This window comes from Euprymna scolopes, chromosome 44 (assembly GCF_053919585.1).
Source record: "Euprymna scolopes isolate OS-2025 chromosome 44, ASM5391958v1, whole genome shotgun sequence".
NCBI classification, from domain to species: domain Eukaryota; kingdom Metazoa; phylum Mollusca; class Cephalopoda; order Sepiida; family Sepiolidae; genus Euprymna; species Euprymna scolopes.
In genome coordinates, this window is record NC_136525.1 from 41,440,438 (window position 1) to 41,462,210 (window position 21,773).

At 34.2% G+C, this 21,773-nt stretch overlaps 1 protein-coding gene across 1 annotated transcript in view; it reads right to left on the reverse strand.

Moving 5' to 3' along the window:
- Window positions 1-713: 713 nt before the first annotated feature.
- LOC145268806 (uncharacterized) overlaps window positions 714-21,773 on the reverse strand; it is a 50,025-nt gene continuing 28,965 nt past the window's right edge. Inside the window, exons 2-3 of the mRNA XM_080124429.1 lie at window positions 4,902-5,023; window positions 714-1,163 (exon numbers count right to left, since the gene is read on the reverse strand). Coding sequence (XP_079980555.1) covers window positions 1,067-1,163; window positions 4,902-5,023 — 219 coding nt within the window. The 3' untranslated portion in view covers window positions 714-1,066. The remainder of the gene's footprint in view (window positions 1,164-4,901; window positions 5,024-21,773) is intronic.

Genomic DNA, 21,773 nt, shown 5'->3' on the forward strand with positions numbered 1-21,773 from the left:
GGATAGGAACTCTGAATCTCCTGACTGCATTCACTGCCTTCCATAGTTGTTGTCATCTCACTACGTTTTTGGTGGAGTAAGCCTTTGGCCAGCTTTGTGTAGGATTGAAACCGTTATCTTCAGACAATTCTCACCTTGAACCGTAGAGATTCAACGTCTCTATCAACTGCGCCACAGACCCCAAAGGGCGATCAAGGTTGAACTTTTTGGTCTTATAAATTCATGTTTTTTTTTTGTTTTCTTTGACGAAGACCAGAGGAATAGTTGGCCGAAACATTGTGGAACAACTAAGAAAAGATGAGGAAAATAGTCCGCAAAAAAATAATATTAATCTACGGTATAATTAATGTATTCAATGTACAAATAAAAAAATTCTTCGCTTATAAACATGTCTTGATATATCGCAGAACATTTTTATTAATAATATGATGTAACAAAATGTACGATTTATGTAAACGCGAAAGATTTAGCACAGTAGCATAAGTGTATAAGAACAATTAATAGGTACGAAGTATTTAATGTAAAATAAAAATATTTTTTGGTTATTATGTTTGTATTTGGTTTATTTTATTTAAAACAATTGCCCCTTGTAGAGAGTGACGCCATATTTGAAAAGTTATAGAACGTTTGTTTTGTAGGTAGATTCTGGAATAAACGAATTGTCAATAGGAAAAAGAGAACACAAGTGAAAAATATCGATGAAAATCTCACAGTGATGTTTAAAATATTTTATTTTTACATTTTGGTAGCGCATATTAATCTCACTGATGATGACGTCTTCATGTTGAGATCTTGAAAAGGACTTTACGCCATCTTATAAAAAAAAATTATTTCTATTTTTTTTTTAAATTAAATATTTCAAAAAGAAAATTAGTTCAGGATCTACGTTCTCATCTTCTTCTTCTTCTTCTTCTTCTTCTTCTTCTCGACATTGCCTCCTGATATTCAGCGTCATTTTTTTTTCATTTTTTTTTTAAACTTAATTTTGATTGGCTCGCCTTTAGATCTGTTTCCTCATACACCGGAAGTGCGTCAGTAGCCATGTTGTTACGACATTTCTCGATCATTAGAGAACGGGAGCTTGTGTATTTTTGGCTACTACAATGTCTTGGTAGTGTTTCTTACAATACAGTATACCGTCAGCCTGGGCATAGTTATTGAGACTGAAAATCAAAAAAAAATATATATTAATTAAATAAAATAAAACAAACATTTTTATTAACAATAAAAAATTAAAGTTTTGTAATAATTATCTGCTACATTTCTGAATTTTTGAGATGATGAGAAAAAAAAGGCAAAACTAATGAACAAGAAAAAGTAAGACATAATTAATCGAGAAGAAAAAGGAAATCAAAACTAAGAAAACTTATGACGTTTCTGAATTTTTAAGATGAGAAAAAGAAAGGCAAAACTAATGAACAAGAAAAAGTAAGACACAACTAATCGAGAAGAAAAAGGAAATCAAAACTAAGAAAACTTATGACGTTTCTGAATTTTTAAGATGATGAGAAAAAGAAAGGCAAAACTAATGAACAAGAAAAAGTAAGACACAACTAATCGAGAAGAAAAAGGAAATCAAAACTAAGAAAACTTATGACGTTTCTGAATTTTTAAGATGATGAGAAAAAGAAAGGCAAAACTAATGAACAAGAAAAAGTAAGACACAACTAATCGAGAAGAAAAAGGAAATCAAAATTAAGAAAACTTATGACGTTTCTGAATTTTTAAGATGATGAGAAAAAGAAAGGCAAAACTAATGAACAAGAAAAGGTAAGACACAACTAATCGAGAAGAAAAAGGAAATCAAAACTAAGTAAAACTTATGACGTTTCTGAATTTTAAAGATGATGAGAAAAAGAAAGGCAAAACTAATGAACAAGAAAAGGTAAGACACAACTAATCGAGAAGAAAAAGGAAATCAAAACTTAGAAAACTTATGACGTTTCTGAATTTTTAAGATGATGAGAAAAAGAAAGGCAAAACTAATGAACAAGAAAAGGTAAGACACAACTAATCGAGAAGAAAAAGGAAATCAAAACTAAGAAAACTTATGACGTTTCTGAATTTTTAAGATGATGAGAAAAAGAAACGCAAAACTAATGAACAAGAAAAGGTAAGACACAACTAATCGAGAAAAAAAGGAAATCAAAACTAAGAAAACTTATGACGTTTCTGAATTTTTAAGATGATGAGAAAAAGAAAGGCAAAACTAATGAACAAGAAAAAGTAAGACACAACTAATCGAGAAGAAAAAGGAAATCAAAACTAAAAAAACTTATGACGTTTCTGAATTTTTGAGATGATTATTGATTACTTGTATCGTTTGGATTCTTCAGACTACTGCTCTCATCTGGAGTGTCATTTTCACAACGTTTCTGTTGATGTAACCTTCGACCTTCCTCACAAAGATCCGTGATTCAGTGGTTAGAGTAATTGGTAAAAAATGAACTGTAAAAGTGATATTCTCCTGACGGTTGAAGGTTTAATTCTCAGTGTTAGCGACCGAAAAATACCTGCGGATTACTTATGATCTTTATCCAGTCATTGCTGACAGAACGAGAACATGCTACTTCCGTGAAGTAAATAAAGTGTTCTGTCCGAACTTCTGTTCAAATTCCTGAGTTCAACAGAAACAGTCCAAATGTTTGACAAAAGACACCTCATGAAGGTCGGAGGTTACATCAACCAAAACGTTGTGAAAATGACACTCAAGATGAGAGCAGTCGTCCGAAGAATCGTAATAATAATTATCTTTTATTTAAAATTACCATGTTAGATTTTCAAAGGTAGACATGAATTTGGAAAAAATGCATTATTTTCAAAGTTTCCCGTAGGTGTGAGTATATGAGACGTTCAGTGTGTCTGTCGAACATGGAAATATTTCTGTCGAACATGGAAATGTTTCTGTCGAACATGGAAATGTTTCTGTCGAACTTGGAAATGTTTCTGTCGAACATGGAAATGTTTCTGTCGAACTTGGAAATGTTACTGTCGAACATGGAAATGTTTCTGTCGAACATGGAAATGTTTCTGTCGAACTTGGAAATGTTTCTGTCGAACTTGGAAATGTTTCTGTCGAACATGGAAATGTTTCTGTCGAACATGGAAATGTTTCTGTCGAACATGGAAATGTTTCTGTCGAACATGGAAATGTTTCTGTCGAACTTGGAAATGTTTCTGTCGAACATGGAAATGTTTCTGTGGAACATGTAAATGTTTCTGTCGAACTTGGAAATGTTTCTGTCGAACTTGGAAATGTTTCTGTCGAACATGGAAATGTTTCTGTCGAACTTGGAAATGTTTCTGTCGAACATGGAAATGTTTCTGTCGAACATGGAAATGTTTCTGTCGAACATGGAAATGTTTCTGTCGAAAATGGAAATGTTTCTGTCGAACTTGGAAATGTTTTTGTCGAACATGGAAATGTTTCTGTCGAACTTGGAAATGTTTCTGTCGAACTTGGAAATGTTTCTGTCGAACATGGAGATGTTTCTGTCGAACTTGGAAATGTTTCTGTCGAACTTGGAAATGTTTCTGTCGAACTTGGAAATGTTTCTGTTGAACATGGAAATGTTTCTGTCGAACATGGAAATGTTTCTGTCGAACATGGAAATGTTTCTGTTGAACATGGAAATGTTTCTGTCGAACTTGGAAATGTTTCTGTCGAACATGGAAATGTTTCTGTCGAACTTGGAAATGTTTCTGTCGAACATGGAAATGTTTCTGTTGAACATGGAAATGTTTCTGTCGAACTTGGAAATGTTTCTGTCGAACATGGAAATGTTTCTGTCGAACATGGAAATGTTTCTGTCGAAAATGGAAATGTTTCTGTTGAACATGGAAATGTTTCTGTCGAACATGGAAATGTTTCTGTCGAACATGGAAATGTTTCTGTCGAACTTGGAAATGTTTCTGTCGAACATGGAAATGTTTCTGTCGAACATGGAAATGTTTCTGTCGAACTTGGAAATGTTTCTGTCGAACATGGAAATGTTTCTGTCGAACATGGAAATGTTTCTGTCGAACTTGGAAATGTTTCTGTCGAACATGGAAATGTTTCTGTCGAACTTGGAAATGTTTCTGTCGAACATGGAAATGTTTCTGTCGAACTTGGAAATGTTTCTGTCGAACATGGAAATGTTTCTGTCGAACATGGAAATGTTTCTGTCGAACTTGGAAATGTTTCTGTCGAACTTGGAAATGTTTCTGTCGAACATGGAAATGTTTCTGTCGAACATGGAAATGTTTCTGTCGAACTTGGAAATGTTTCTGTCGAACTTGGAAATGTTTCTGTCGTACATGGAAATGTTTCTGTCGAACATGGAAATGTTTCTGTCGAACATGGAAATGTTTCTGTTGAACTTGGAAATGTTTCTGTTGAACATGGAAATGTTTCTGTCGAACATGGAAATGTTTCTGTCGAACTTGGAAATGTTTCTGTCGAACTTGGAAATGTTTCTGTCGAACATGGAAATGTTTCTGTCGAACTTGGAAATGTTTCTGTCGAACATGGAAATGTTTCTGTCGAACTTGGAAATGTTTCTGTTGAACTCTGGAATTTGGACAAAATTTTGAGCGGAACACTTTTATTTACTTCATGGGGGTAGCATGCTCTTGTCCCGTTAGCCATGACTGGATAGAGGTCCTAAGTAATTCACAATTGTATTTTTCAGTCGCCCACACTTAAGATTGAACCTTCAACCTTCAGTAGAAGGTCACTTTTTACAGTCTGTAAGAACCCATAGCGCAGTGGTTAAAGCACTTGGAAAAATCTATTGAAAATATTTTCGTTAATTGCAGATTTGATAACTGTCGGTTATTGTGAGTTCAGCTTGGTTCATGAATCAGCTAGTTATACAGAAAGCAAGACACATATCTATATATATAGGTATATTACTTACTTCAAGGACATCTTACATTCTGAACATTTGAAGCAGAGTTTATGGAACTTAATTCCACCCGCTTCCACTTTCTCCTGTGGGTAGACGGTCTTCTGGCAGATACCACACTTATCACCACCACCCTGAAGAGAAAATAAGAAACAGAAATTGTGATAGGAAGTAAAAAGAAAAATGAAAACAAATATAACAAAAACAGAACAAATAAGTTTATCAGCAAAACCAAAGGTGTAGGATGTTGTTCACAAACGCACACAAAGGATAGCTCAAATAAAATTGTTAATCAAGGTGTGGCAGTAATTTTGACCGGACAATAGATGTCAAGGTATGACATTTTTTTAGGAATGGCAATTAATTTTGCAACAGTTTACAAACAATCTTGAGCTTGCGATAGCTGAGGATTACTAAAATTTAGAGACAGTTGACGGCAGGTAGTGGCTCAAACCAAGTCGGGTTAGTGTAGGGTGGAACGATAAAAGGGTCATCATAAAGAAAACAACACTACTGCTTTATTTTAAAGCTTTTATTTAAAAAATCAATTCAGGTAATTTAATTATGTAGTAGAGCTGACATCCATTCAATGTAGCCACCTTCAGTCTCAATCACTGCCTCAATACGGGTCTGGAACTGGGAGCATGCCTTTTCCACAAGTGCCAGTGGGAGCTTGGCAAATATTCGACGGATGGCGGCGATCAGGCTGGCTTTAATGTTGTGGGAGATCATGTTGGTGATGTTCTCGACATATGACCAAATGAAGTAGTCCAGTAGGTTCAGGTTGGGAGAGGGCGGGGAGAGGAAGTGAGAGAAGGCTACAAAGTCGTAGCACTCCTTCTGAAGCTAAGCCTGAGTCTCTTTGGATTTGTGGGCTGGCGACAAGTCCTACACCTAGGATCTGCCAGCGGCTACCTGATTGCACAAAGGGGATCACCGCACTCTTCAGCACAGCCAGGTACACTTTGGTGTTGAGTTTCAAGCCAATTTTAGATGTAGGTTACCTGAACATGAGTAAGACTTCTTAATATATATATATATATATATATATATATATATATATATATATATATATAATTATTTTTTACTAGCAAAAGTACCTGTCGTTGACTGGGTTCAAAAACAGCCTACAGAAAATCGACTCTGATTTATGAAAGTATGATAGGTTATGAAAAGGAAGGGTTGTAAAGAGATAGCTTCGAATTTGGTGTATCAAACCCAAAGCAAAATATGATGAAAGTAAAAATAAAATAGATAAACCCCATAATTTATTATACCATACCTGTTCACACTGGAACACTTATCACAATACTCTGTGGATCTATATTAAAAAAACCTTGTTAAACTTTGTGCCTATTTCCACTCTATGGAGGTCAGGCGCGAACGAACACCCCATAATTTTATTATACCATATTTCTTCAAACTGAAACATAATTATCAAAGTATACTTACGCAGATAGATATGAAAAGTCTTTATTAAAGTTTGTGCCTATTTCCATTCTATGGAGGCCAGGTGCGAACGCAGACCCCACAATTTTATTATACCATCCCTAAGTTAAAACATACTTATCAAAGTATTATTATGTACATTTATTTCAAAAACACTTGTAAACGTTTTTTTTTTAATTTTTAGATTTTTTATTTCCATATTTTGTGGATCAGGCGCGTACGCAGGCCCCACAATTTTAATGAATCATCATGATGCCAGATCAAACATACCCATTCCTGTGTCTTGATACATCTTCTATCATTATAAGTACTCAGTTTTCTATAATAGTCAACCAGACCCCCACACAGACGCTTTATATTATAATATATATATATATATATATATATATATATATATATATATATATATATATATATATATATATATAAAAAATAAAAGTTACAATAAGTTTACTAAGGTAATCAAAATGGTAAACTTAAAATATATTATAAATATTAAAGACTTAATATTTATAAGTAAAATAAACTCAGCCAGATGTAAAAAGCTCAATAAAACTGAAAAGGAAATAGAGCTTATAATATGAACAAATGATTAATAAAATATGTTAAAAGACATCTTGAAAAAGAGTTAAAAACATATTTAATTTTAAAAAAGGAAGCACAAGATAAGTGGATAGTCCTTAATCCGCATTTCGAAGAAATACTCTCCTTCTCATCAGAGGGCAGGAATTAGCAAAATGCAGGATCGGATTTTGCATATAAAAGTATTTAATGAAACTACAAGTAAGTCAAAGATCTTACTTGGTTAAAAAAAGGGTGAGGTAAGGGGAACAGGAGGCAAAAGAAAAATAATAAAAAGATTTCACATGAATGGACAGTCCGGTGAAGGGTAAAAATCCAAAAATGGTAAAATCCAAAACGGTCGAATTTAAAATTTCAATCCAAATGAGAAGGAGAGTATTTCTTCGAAACTCCGCGGATTAAGGACTATCCACTTATCTTGTGTTTCCTTTTTTAAAATTAAATATGTTTTTAACTCTTTTTCAAGATGTCTTTTAACATATTTTATTAATCATTTGTTCATACATATATATATATATATATATATATATATATATGCACATAAAGTTATGAACAGTACATAGGGCCCGAGCAAAGCTGGGCTGAACTGCTAGTAAAAAATAAAGATCTTTTTATGCTGTCATGCATTTTCAAATATGCACGGTGACGAGCAAGATCAAAGATTTTGTAGTATACTAGAAGATTTGTAACCCGCTGGGTCAGTATATTTTTTGTGCTTATTTAAATTGGCACTTATGGCAGCAATTAAAAGTAAAGAAAAAAGTACAGAAGAATCCGTATGATGTACGTCGCAATTACAGAATGAAGATGTCATATTCCAAAAATTATGTAAATCGATCAAGTATTTTTTTTAAATAAGAAAACCTTTATTTACGAATTTTTTACCGATTTTACTACTAAACTGTATCCAATTGAAATAGATGGCTTTATCCGACAAGCTTCTGGGTCTGACCTTCAAACTTAACCTGAAATGGAACACATACATCAAATCTGTTGCCAATGTCACTGGAAAAATGGTTGGATCATTCTACTGCCCCAGAAGATATCTCGGTACTGACGTAATTCTCTGTATGAGAACCGAATACGCCCTAAAATGAAGGGCTGTTGCCACATTTGGGAAGGGGCTTCTCAGAGCATACTTTCCTGCCTTAACAGGGTTCAAAACCGACTTCGAAATCTAGTGGGTGAGCCCTTTTCTCCTCCTTGCAATCTCTTTCCCACAGAGGAGTTGCAAGTCTGTTTCTGCTTTAGCACTATTCTAATAGCCAATGCTCAACTGAGCTTCAATCTCTGGTCCGCCCCACCCCTGCAAAACATTCACAACAAACACTCGTCTATCTGCAACCACTGTCAACAATTTCCCTTACTCTCTATCTGTGCCCAAAGCTAAACATAAATTTCATAAACAAAGTTTCTTTCCAGAACTGCCTGCCTGTGAAATTCTGTACTCTGGCTTGCTTTCCAAATGACTGCATCATAATTGTTTTCAAGTCCGATATAAACAAGTTCTTGTTGAAATGTCTCCTTAAGTAATCAAATTCTATCTAATTTCCGCCATTACTGATCATTATGCTATTGTCTCACTGATCACTTTACAATCATTAACCCTTATCCTCGCGTGGCCTTCAGACCTGGATAAGTGATGATGCACTTGTAAAAATAAGAGAGAACAATGTTTTCTTTGTTTTCTGTCTTTTTTAGGGGGGGGGGGATCATTCTTCTAATCTTTCTGCCCTGTTTAGTACTGGCAGACTTTTAACTCAGATATATCGCAGGTGCCGAAGGAAGCGAATATCTACCCACGCCTGACATTTAAATAAACTGCGTCACAATAAACAGAAAGCCGTTTCGTAATTCTTATCACATTAAAAATAAAATCGACAAAAGTGACAAAGAAGGGAGGCACACCCGGACATTTTCAGCTCAAATAACATGCCCGTCTTATTGCATGCCAGCAGGGACACCTGGCGTTGCCCGAGATTGCATATACGCTAGAAGAATGCCCCCACCCTCCATACAAAAAATTAAAATGCAGCAAAATCCCCCCTTAACTGTAGAGGTCCCTAGATGCCGAAAAGCCTTCTACTCAAATAGCTTTTTCCTTCGAATTGCTAGACTTTGGGATTCCCTTCCTGTCTCCTGCCTCCCTGACAGTACTAAAAGGCAATCCAATGAAACTCGCGTGATTATTAAAGAGTACTCAACGCAGGACAAAGCTGGTTTATAATCTGTTTATTATACAAAGATTGTCGGTTACAAGTTTTGGTCTAGATCAAAGTGTAGTATCTGTTCTTCAGATGCTGCACTTCCATTTCTTGTTCTCTTTCAGTGGAGGATCATTCCTTCACGACTGAGACAATTTTTATTTTTGTACCTTTTCTCCACGTTAAAAAACGACCCTGGTGTCTAACTCTGTCCCGTGGGGAGGCATAGTAAATAGGTACAAGTATGCATACATGTTCCAGTGGATCCTCAATTCAAGGAAAACACTACATCAGACCAAAAAAGAATCGATAAAAAGAATATCGATTTTTTTTTTTTTTTTTTTTGCCTGATGAAGTGTTATCCTTGAATTAGACTCCACGGAAACATGTATGCACATATGTAAACAATAATGTTTGTATAATAAACTCTCTCTCTCTCTCTCTCTCTCTCTCTCCCTCCCTCTCTCTCTTTCTCTCTCTCTCATATATATATATTTTTTTTCTTTGAACCTTATTCATAATTTTCTATTTTACTTTATTTTAATTTATTTATTTATCAACATAAAATTAATAACTTAGTTTTTATTCTATTTTAATTGTATTTTGTTTTTAACTATTTCCATGAATTACACACGACTAAAATTCTAGTTTTATTTTGGTGTCTTTAACTGCCCCGCCTATTTTTGTTGATGAGGCGACTTTGTTTTTAAAAGTCAAAACTTTTGTCAAATTATTGTCAATATTCATTGTCAATTTAAATAAAATGAACATCGTTTCTGAAACGATCGTACAATCTAGTGGATTTTGTTTGTTTTCGCTTTGAAACTGATTTTTAATTCGAAATTATGATTCGTTTTTACTCAGTATTAAAATAGCTCTAAGATATCTATACCTATTGAGCTTATTATATATCTACAGTACAATTAGCACTGTTTTCTTTCAATATTATTAATACATTACCTCTGCTCTTTAGACTCCAGGTCTAATTCTAAATAAATAAATAAATAAATAAATAAATAAAAATAAAAATAAAAATAAAAAAAAAAGATATATATATATATATATATTTTTTTTTTTTTTTTTTTTTGTAGAGAGAATTAGACCTGGAGTCTAAAGAGCAGAGTTTATTTTAATGTATTAATAATATTGAAAGAAAACAGTGCTAATTGTACTGTAGATATATAATAAGCTCAATAGGTATATATATATAATTTTTTTTCTATGCCTTTATTACGGTAAAAAAAAAAAATCAAAAACCGCACAAGAATTCATGAGCTACCTAATAAAAGAAAAAAAAACACTTAAGTTGTTTAAGTAGCGACTAAAAGCATTGGGAACCATTATCAGCACCCCCCCCCCTCTCTGTTTCTTCGTCATTTTTCCAACGTGAACACTCTTTTTTTTTCTTTTCACTTAATTATTTTTTTTTTGTGTGCGGATAATTACTCTGCCAGCCATATTTTCTTTCTGCTCGCTTGCAAACAGTCGACGTCGATGATCTTGAAAGGTGATCAGCGCCAAGATTGCCAGAGAACACCGCGTTCGCCGCGGCTTGCAACGAAACCCGCCCACTCATCTTCAGATGTCGGTGTTGTTAACCGACCAGGAACAAATATCGTATGACACAAGATTAGAAAATAACAACTTCCTAACTCGGCTAAAGATGTTTTCCTTGGCGGGATTTTCGATTCTTATTCAGTATTCTGCATTATTTAAAAAAAAAAAAAATCTACAGAAAAATCGTTTTGGCACTTATGCACGACAACAGCGACGCCATTGTTAGGGGCGATAACTCCAATTTCTTCTTAGTCAAATAAGACGGCAAATAAATAACAAACAAGATGTTTTTGTTTTGTTTTTCGAACACAAAAATATTAGAAAACCAAAACATTTATTGTATAAAAATGTGTCAAAATATAATTGTAAAAACATTTATTGAAAAGTCACCATAAGAAAATGTTAATGAAACATTTTTGAATTAAGACGTGTCAGTGGATAATTATATTTTAAAAATAATATATATGCCGCTCCCCATGTGAGGGTACCAAATAGATTAAAGGGAAATTGCATTTAAGTAATATATATATATAATTATTATAGTAAAAATATATATATATATATATATATATATATATATATATATATATATATATATATATATATATATATATATATATATTGACGAAAATTTCTGGGGGTGTCGCCAAAACTCGTCTTTTTGGGAAACGATTGGGGTAAAAAAAAAAGAGAAAATAATGTCATGCAACAACACAAAGAGAAATAAAAGGTAATTAATTGAGACCCTGTAAACTGTTAGAATTATAAATGTTTATTTAAAGAAAAAGGGTGGTTGGTTGCTTTGAATTCCCAAAAGCTTGTAAAATAAAATTTACTAAGTAACAAATAGAGAGAAAAAAAAAAGGTTGAAAAAATCAAAGACAAAAAGGCATTCAATATAAAAAGGAAAAAAGGCAACTGGGCAAAATTCACTTTAAAATGGTCTCTCAAAAGGGAGACTTTTCAAAATATATAAAATGTTCTTAATATCAAAGGCTTACTTGAAGTCTGAATGAAAAAGAGAATAAACATTTCAAAACAGGGAGTCCTTTAAGACGTATTTTTTTCACAAATAAAACCAACCTTCAAAGGTTTTTTTTTAAATGTCTCTCTCGTCCGAAATAGGGTTCCAAACAAATGGTCCACTCTCCTTTTCATGAATGGTTGTCAGTGTCTCTCTCTCTCTCTCCTTATTCCTCCTTTCTTTGGAGTAAGCAGTTTTACTCAAAAATTCCGACACTGTTCTTATAGTTGGGCTCTCTACCCAACGTTTAAATAAGATGAAATTTATCGACGGCACGTCGAATGTTCTTCTTTGAAAGGGAGGTGCCTACAAACACTTCAATACAGTTCTTTTTAAAAAAAAGCACTCCACTGTCAGAAAAGGATAAAAAATATACAAAATACGTTGCCGAAAAACGGTCAGCAACGGAGTCTAAAGGATGCTTCTTCCAAGATGGCCAACCTCCAAACTGATTTTTTTTTACAAGGGCACATAAAACGGGGCACTGTGGCGTTGCCAGAAGTTCCACAAGGATCGTGATTGGCCAATCGCCAAGGGCAAAAAGGAGGAAGAACGGACAGGTCGTTTCAAATTGGGAGAGAGATAGAGAAAGAGAGAGAGAGAGGTGAAGAGGGAGATGGGGCGAGAGAGAAGCGCACACACTCACAGGTCAGTTAAAGGCCGACTACTAGATACGTGTACCAGGCAAAAAGGTGAAGGGAGTCACAAAGCCAGCGAGTCAGTCGCTCAAGGCAGCCCATCTCCCACCCCACTTGCACTGTGTGATGGCGACAAGAATCTTTAAAGTAAAATTTCGGAAACTATATATATATATATATATATATATATATATATATAATAAAAATTACAATAAGTTTACCAAGGTAATCAAAATGGTAAACTTAAAATATATTATAAATATTAAAGAGTTAATATTTACAAGTAAAACAAACTCAGCCAGATGTAAAAGCTCAATAAAACCGAAAAGAAAATAGAGCTTATAATAATTTGCGCTGTTTTCCAAGGAACTCTGCCTTTTGGATTATTTTGGACCATTTGGAATTTACCCATTGGATTGAAATTTTAAATTCGACCGTTTTGGATTTTACCATTTTTGGATTTTTACCCTTCACCGGACTGTCCATTCATGTGAAATCTTTTTATCATTTTTCTTTTGCCTCTTGTTCCCTTTACCTCACCCTTTTTTTTTAACCAAGTAAGATCTGTGACTTACTTGTAGTTTCATTAAATACTTTTATATGCAAAATCCGATCCTGCATTTTGCTAATTCCTGCCCTCTGATGAGAAGGAGAGTATTTCTTCGAAACTCCGCGGATTAAGGACTATCCACTTATCTTGTGCTTCCTTTTTTAAAATTAAATATGTTTTTAACTCTTTTTCAAGATGTCTTTTAACATGTTTTATTAATCATTTGTTCATATATATATATATATATATATATATATATATATATATATATATGAAATTAGTATATTTAGGCAGCATTTTTTCTTTTATGCACGTTTCATTAAATAGCACAGATAACTCTTGTTTGTTTTTCTTGTAACCTCTTTTTCTCTTTGTCGGATCATTTTCCGAACGTTTTTTTCGAGTGAAAAAAGAAATTTCCCATAATCGCGAACGTTTTCGACCTCCATTGGTCATCCTCATATACATCTTTGAGGCATTGTTAATCCACATTAAAAAAACCAATGATTAACCAGACTCAAAACGAAACGGAGGGCACGCTCAAGTGCTTTTGAGTATTTTAATGATTTTAAGCGATTTTAATCGCCTTTTGATCATCTTTTAATCGTCTTTTCATTTCATCTCGCTATTTTCATTTTTCAATTTCATTTTTTATTTTTTACTACTCGCCTGAGGATGACCAATGGAGGTTGAAAACGTTCGCGATTATGAGAAATTTCTTTTTTCATTTGGAAAAAACTTTCGGAAAGTGATCCGACAAAGAGAAAAAGAGGTTACAAGAAAAACAAGCAAGAGTTATCTGTGCTATTTAAGGAAACGTGCATATATATATATATATATATATATATATATATATATATATATATATATATATATATATATATATATATATGTTTGCTATTTTTTTTTATTGGTGCCGTGTGAGTGTTGTAAAAATAAATCGTTGTTTGACGCTGCAATGAAGTGCACGACGGACAACATTTTGAGTATCTATGAGTATAATACAACATTTTTATTTAAAAAAAAAATCTTTGTAAAAATTATTCTTTGTAAAAATAAATCGTTGTTTGACGCTGCAGTGAAAAGCACGGACGGCATTTTGAGTATCTATGAGTATAATATAACATTTGTCTTTGAAAAACTTTGTAAAAATTATTCTTCGTAAAAATAAGTCTTTGTTTGACAAATTCCCCGATTTTCTAGCGACCACCCTGTATATATATATATATATATATATATATATATATATATATATATATATAGGGGAGATTGGGGTAAAGCGATTGAAATACAGCAAAGTTATATTACTCGAGACTAATCACGCTCAAATTCAAGAAGCATTCCTTCTGCTTACAGAGGGAAGGCCTTCTCAACCGAACGTGAATAGTCTCCAATAATAAATGAAATAATGAGTGAGCACGACTCAGGATTGAAAAAGAATTTGTGCTTAAGTTCGCTGCACAAGACAGGATTTTTATAAGGTGGTCAGTAATTGAAGACCCGTATATATATATATATATATATATATATATATATATATATATATATATATATATATATATATATACGAGGGGCGTGCAATAAATCATGCCCCTGACCCACTTCCCATAGCAGTAGAGCAACGAAACTTGGCACAGTTATTAGTCTTTCTCTACATAAGAACCACCCAGAGATATGCATTTCTCCCAGCGTTTGATGCAGCTCTGGAGACCGTTTTTTGTAGAACACCCCAGGTTGGTCTTGGAACCACGACATGACTTCAGAAATCAAGTCTGCATCATCTGGGAAATGCTTTCCTTTCAAAAACAACTTAATGGCTAGGAAGAGGTGAAAGTCAGAGAGTGCAAGGTCAGGAGAGTATTGAGGTTGGGGTAGGATTTCATAACCACACGCCCGTGCTTCTGATCTGGCGACATGCGAGTTGTGCACTGGGGCATTGTCCTGCAGGAGGAGGGTACCTTTGCTGATCTTGCCCTGCCTCTGGATTTTGATAGCTTCCCTTAATTTCCTCAAAAGTATAGCATAATAGGCTCATGTAATTGTGGTACCCTTTGCTAGGAAATCTGTCATCACAACTCTGTCCTGGTCCCAGAAGACTGTGAGCATGACCTTGCCAGCGGAGGACTGCACCCTTGCCTTCTTTGGAGGTGGTGATTCCAAGTGCTTTGGTCTCTGGATCATAGTATGGACCCAGGTTTCATCCTGTGTAATCAGTCTTTTGAAAAACTTTGACACATCTTCTTGGCACATCTCAAAATTCATCGTCGAGCACTCGACGCGTTCTCGCTTCTGGAATGGTGTGAGTCACCTGGAAATCCATCTGGCAGACACCTTATTCATATGCAAATGGTCGTGAATGATAGTCCACAGACCCTGTACTAATCTTGACATCTTGGGCTATTTGGCGAATAGTAATGCGCCAATCTTTCAAAATGGCAGCCTCAACTTGACAGACAGATGCCTCATCAATGGCAGAAGGGGGGCGACCAGGTCTGGGAGCTGTTTCCACAGACTTCTGGCCATGTTTGAATTCACGATGACAGCATTTTACAAGGTCATATGATGGGGCATTATCACCATAAGTTTCTTTCATTTCATCAAAAGTCTCCTGTGGTGTACGTCCTTTCAAATACAAAAACCGGATCACTGCTCGACATTCAACAGACTCCATTTCACACCTGACTCAGTTCAAACACCTGTAAAACAGAAACCACAATTAGTTCAGAGCTGTAATTTGCCACATAACCCATAGAGATATAAATCATTTCACATGCAAAATTTCAGCTAGATCAGACAACTGGAAGTGGGTTAGGGGCATTACTTATTGCACGCCCCTCCTGTGTGGGTGTGTATATATATATATATATATATTGTCTGTTGTTTGGTATGTTCCATTTCTAATTTTGGTAGGTACGTGTTTTTGGACTCTTCCATCCAATCTTAATGTTGTTCAACCCACATAGTTGGCATGCAACTACATTCAAAATTGTAAATTACATTATTATTATGAGGGGGGGGGGATAGAGGATGGCATTAACGTTCTCATAGACAATTTTGCACTGTTGAGCTGATTTGTTTTGCAAATTTCTCACTGTCCCCAGCCAAGGTAAACGTAGATATACTGAACATTTATTAACCGTTTGAATTTTAGTTACTGAGGACTCTGCTATTTTCCTGATATATATATATATATATATATATATATATATATATATATATATATATATATATATATATATATAAAACAAAGCAAACCTATCAAGATATAAAAAGCTCAATGCAGTTAAGAGGGACAATTAAATATGTTAAATAAAAGATGAAGAATAAACGCGCAGGTCAATAAGGAAGAGAATATGCCACGGCCTAAAGAGGTTTTATTCTCTTAAGGCCATGACATTTTGACGCTAAATGCTTCTCATCAGAAAGGCCAGCATTATGCATCTAATAAAGTGAATGTCTCCTCCAAAAAAGGAGCAGAGTCAGTAGGCTAAAAGATATCTCGTAAGAGGGAGAGAAAGAGTAGTTACTGGAATTGAACGTTGGAGAGCGGACAGTTGGCTTCAGAGAGGAGTTACAGAGCAGTTGAGTCACTGTGCCTTTTCGGTCTGAGTGAGTCCCTTCATAGTTCTTGTTTTTGACATGACAGTTAAGTACGTAAAACCGTAATTATTTAAATGTATTTAAATGTATTTTTTATATCTAATTATATTTCACATGCAACTTTTTTTATACAGAAGTCATCTTAAAAAAGGGGCATAACTCTGTATTCGTCCCTATATATATATATATAAATGAACTCATTTTTCCCCTATGATTTTGACCTTAATAGGATTAAAAATCAAGATATTTCATGCGAATGTAATATGCACAAACTGCAGCACAATATCTGAGGTGTGTTATAGGCATATTACCTCTCCACTTCCTCGATAATCGTAGATTCCTATATTTTTTCAGCTGATAGTTAACTGCCACAATCGGTTAAAATCAATGGAAGTAGTAAAATCTTTTCTCTCTAATTAATTCCTCCTTCCCCTACCACCACTTACACCGTTTCCGGGATCGTTCACAGGGACAGTTACAAAGGAACACCGGTTTGAGTTTTCTTTACTTCGTAGTTGCTTAAAAAAACTGGAATGGAATTTTACCGTGCCTTTCCATTCTATGCTTTCTACTGGGTGAAATGTACCATGGACTTAACCGCATCGAAGTGTTATTTGTGCCATTTTTTTTTTGCTTTTCACTGTGTTTGTTTGTTTTTGTTTTTCCGAACATGTTCATCAATTTTTTCCCTTATTTTTGTTCTTTGTTCTTTCGATTTTTTTTTTAAAGAAGTTTTACGTTTGTTCGCTGTTTTTATTTTTTGTTTTTTTTGGTTTTTCCGATTTTTTTAAAGAAGTTTAACATCGTTTTTTTTTTTTTAATATTTAAACAGGGTTATTACTTCGCTTATTCTTTACTTTACCCCCCCCCACACTGCACACACCTCCAAACACCCGGTCAACGCCGGGTCCCCCCCCCCCCCCACCGCTAGTTAATATATAAAATTAAGCCAGTTTCTTTCTTGATTGTGTCACTGAAAGTGTTAATTTTTTTCAGCATTTCATTTTTGTTAATTTTATGTTCAGCTTTTGAAGTTCAGCTTTTTTTTTTTTTTTAAATTTGTGACTCAAATGGCTTATAAAGTACATCCGCCCTCGACGTACAAAACGCCGCAAAAAACCAAAGCCTTTTCCCATTAGTAAACATGGATCGGGTTTCAATGTATGAAACGATAATTTTTATGAGAAAACCTAAACGCACATGACTTTTGGCACGTGATCTAAACACAAACTTGATATAAACAGGGTTCATTAAGCTAAACCAAACTCCAAAAATAGTATGGAGATCGGCTTTCCAAAAGTTGATATTCTTAAAACCTGAATCGGTAATAAGTTCTCCCACTGCAAGAACGGTCGGAAAGTGGTATAGAGAAGTCAACGCCCCAGAGGAAGGACACTGGCTGGCAAAAAGTGTCTGGGCAGCCCCGTCGGTATTCTCTATAAACTAACTTCTTCTCTAAGTGAGAAGGACAAAGCCTGGAAGGGTGGACCTCCTAGAGCTGCGCAGAACTTAACTCTCATCATACAATCAACAGGGTCTTGACCGTTACAGGAATGGTCTAATCTCTGTTGACTTTGGGGGCTGAGGATAAAAATAGTTTCCTTCCGACGTGATTTTATCGAAAACATAATACGCAGTAGCTCAAAATTTATATTATTGCATTGGAATCGGTATCGGAAAAATTTGTGCCTAGTTTTCAATGCTAAAAACGATGCTTTTTTTTATTGTTTTACTGGTTGGATTTTGTTTTATACTTAATTTTTCTTGCCTCATGATGAAATGATGAATATTTATTGATTTTAAACTATTAGCAAAACTAAAATTTATGTGTATTTTTATGTTTGTGAAAATATATGCATATTTTTTTATACATATAAAATATATGCATATATTTTATATAAAAAATATATGCGCATATTTTATATATAAAATATATGCATATATTTATATATATAAATATATGCATATATTTATATATATGAAATATATGCATATATTTTATATATAAAATATGTGCATATATTTTATATATATAAATATCTTTTTATATAAAAAATATATGCGCATATTTTATATATAAAATATATGCATATATTTATATATATAAATATATGCATATATTTATATATATAAATATATGCATATATTTATATATATGAAATATATGCATATATTTTATATATAAAATATGTGCATATATTTTATATATATAAATATATGCATATATTTATATATATAAAATATATGCACATATTTCATATATATAAATATATGAATACATTTTATACTAGCATGGGTGCCCCGCGTTGCCTGGGTGTTTGGAGGTGTGTGTTGAGCAAAAAACAAAAAAAGTGGTAATAGGAAGGCAGGCTCGAACCCATACCTGTCAATTCTCAGTCTACAGACTCGAAATTTGATATACAGGTTACAGAGATTTGGGCAAATCTTTGTAATCGGTTTTTGGCCATAAATTTGGCTGTTAAGGGGTGAAAATTTAACGATTTGACCTTTGAGAACTCTACCAAACTCCTTTGCCGATTTTTGGTCTAAACACTTGAAAGTTTAGATATATGTTCCTTGGGCATGATTCTAACTTAACAACTTGATTTGAGCCCAAAACAATAAATTCTACGGGGTCATAATAGGGGTCAAATTTTTTTATAAAAAATGACCGCTGCGGTCTCTACCAAATTACACAGACAATTTCTGGTCTAAACATTTCAAATTTGACATAAAGGGTATTCAGAGATAGGTAAAGCTTTTTAATCGGGTTGGTTCGAAAATTTGAGCTACCAATATATAAATGTATGTATGTATGTTTGCATTTCTGCCTAAAACTTTCAACAGAGGCGACGGATTTTCACAACATCAGTATCGTTTTTAAGCCCGACCTTTCAGACGACAAATATCGAAAAATTAGCTAAAAACATTAATTTTTTCACCTTCAACTGGACACTTTTCTACAAGGAGGGGTCACTTTTTTCGCCGATATTGGCAAAAGTCATCCCCTCTTTTCGATTGTCTAGCCTTAATTTAAATCTACGTCACTTCCGGTTTGGTGGTGGTCGTAACAGCAAAGATGTCACTTTTTTCCCATTCTTTTCCTCCTTTGCGATACGGGTTCGAGCCTGTCTTCCTACTACAACTTTTTTTTTTATTTTCTTTGCTTTACATACACCTCTAAACACCCGGGCAATGCTGGGCTGAAATGCTAGTATATATATATATATATATATATATATATATATATATATATATATGTATATATATATATATATATATATATGCATATATATATATATATATATATATATATATATGCATATTGCATTTTTTACAGTAATCCACCCCTTCCCTAAAAAAACAATTAAAAAAACACGTTTACATTTAGAAATCTGAAAAGAATCAGAATTTGTAATTGTATCTGAATCAGGAATTTAGAACAGAATTGATAATTGTATCAGAATCGCGAAAAATATTGGAATTGTCCCATCACTAATATACGAGGTGCCTTCAGTAAGTTTCCAGACATTTTTCATATGGTTACTTTTATTGATACTACACATATGAAACTCTATTCCTCTTTGAAGTAATCTCCTCCCGCTGCAATGCACTTGTTGCACTGTTCCAACAACTTCTGGAAGGCTCCATAAAAGTCGTCTTGTGTGATCTTTGTCACAGCTTCTTTCATCTCCTCAATTGTCTCCGAGGTTTTCCTTGAGCTTAGGGAATAACCAAAAGTCACAGAGAGCAAGATCTGGACTATAGGGAGAGTGAAGAACTGTTTTGATGCCCATCTTGGTCAAATAGTCTGCAACAAGGATTGACTTGTGGACTACTGCATTGTCCTGGTGGAAATGCCAATGACCTGATTTGAAGAGGGCTAGTCTCTCCCAACCGAATCTCTTCCTGAACTTCCTTAAAACCCCAACATCAACATCATCATCATTATCATGCATTCCGTCAGTCTTGACGATGACTAGTCGGGGCCTCAGTGCTTTATCCTTCGGTGTTGGCATAATCCTCTTTCCGTGTGAGACATCCGGTCACAGGCACTGCATATGTGGGTGCCAGGGTTATGTCGTCTATAGTGTCTCAGCTCTAAGGCTTCTCCAATCTTTCTCTCTATTTCTTTCCTTTGTGGAGACTGTTCCGCCAACCACTCCTTTCTTTGGCTTGCTCCTCCCAACTCTCAACATTGATGTTCGTTGCCATCAAGTGCCGCTTTGTTACATCTTTGTAGCGAAGCTTCTGACCTCCTACCTTGCAGATTCCATTTTCCAGTTCCCCATAGAAGATCATCTTTGGAATTCAGTTGTCTTCCATTCTGGCAATGTGCCCAGTCAATCATAGTTGCATAGCAGCAAGGGTAGCTTCCACACTATCTAGGTTTGCTATCCTGAGAATTTCGTGTTTGATATGTAGTCACTCCATTTGATCTTCATGATCCTTCTCAGGTGTCTCTGTTAGACAGCTTCCAATCTCCTTATGTGTTCTCTATACAGAGTGTAGGTCTCTGCTGAGTACAGCAGGGCTGGCAGGACGATGGCTTTTTTAGACTCTGCACATTGTGTCTAGCCGGATACAGGCCCTTGTCCAGAGCCTCTTTTCTAGCTTGCCAAAGGAGGCAGATGTGCTTTGGATTCGGCAGCTTATTTCTTTGTCAGCACGATTAGAGTGCTTCCAAGATATTTGAAGTTTTCAACAACTTTTAGCACCTTGCCGTTGATTGTTATTATAGGCTCTTGCGGGTCGTTGTTATCTGGTGATGCAAGAGAAGGCTAGACACATCAAAGCTCGGAGATAGAAAATGGTAAGATAGTCTACAAACAAGTTTATTTATTTATTTAAAAAAAAAAAATGTTGTCATTAAAATGGATAATAACACTTTAGTCACAATCGCGATTATTTTTGGCAAATTCTTAAAAAGACCGAGATTTTTTTCAATCCAGTGTGCCACATTTTTTTTTAAATAAATAAACAAGTTTATTTATTTATTTAAAAATAAAATGTTGTCATTAAAATGGATAATAACACTTTAGTCACAATCGCAATTATTTTTCCCAAATTCTTAAAGAGACCGAGATTTTTTTTCAACCCAGTGTGCCACATTTTTTTTAAAATAAATAAATAAGTTTATTTATTTATTATTGAAATAAAAACTAAACGAATTTAGTCAGAGTCTTCAGCCGAGTGTTTTTTTGTTTGTTTTTTTTTCAAATTAAATTTTACAAGTGACCTTTTAAAGAATTTGAATTTTGTAATACAATACCAACGTAA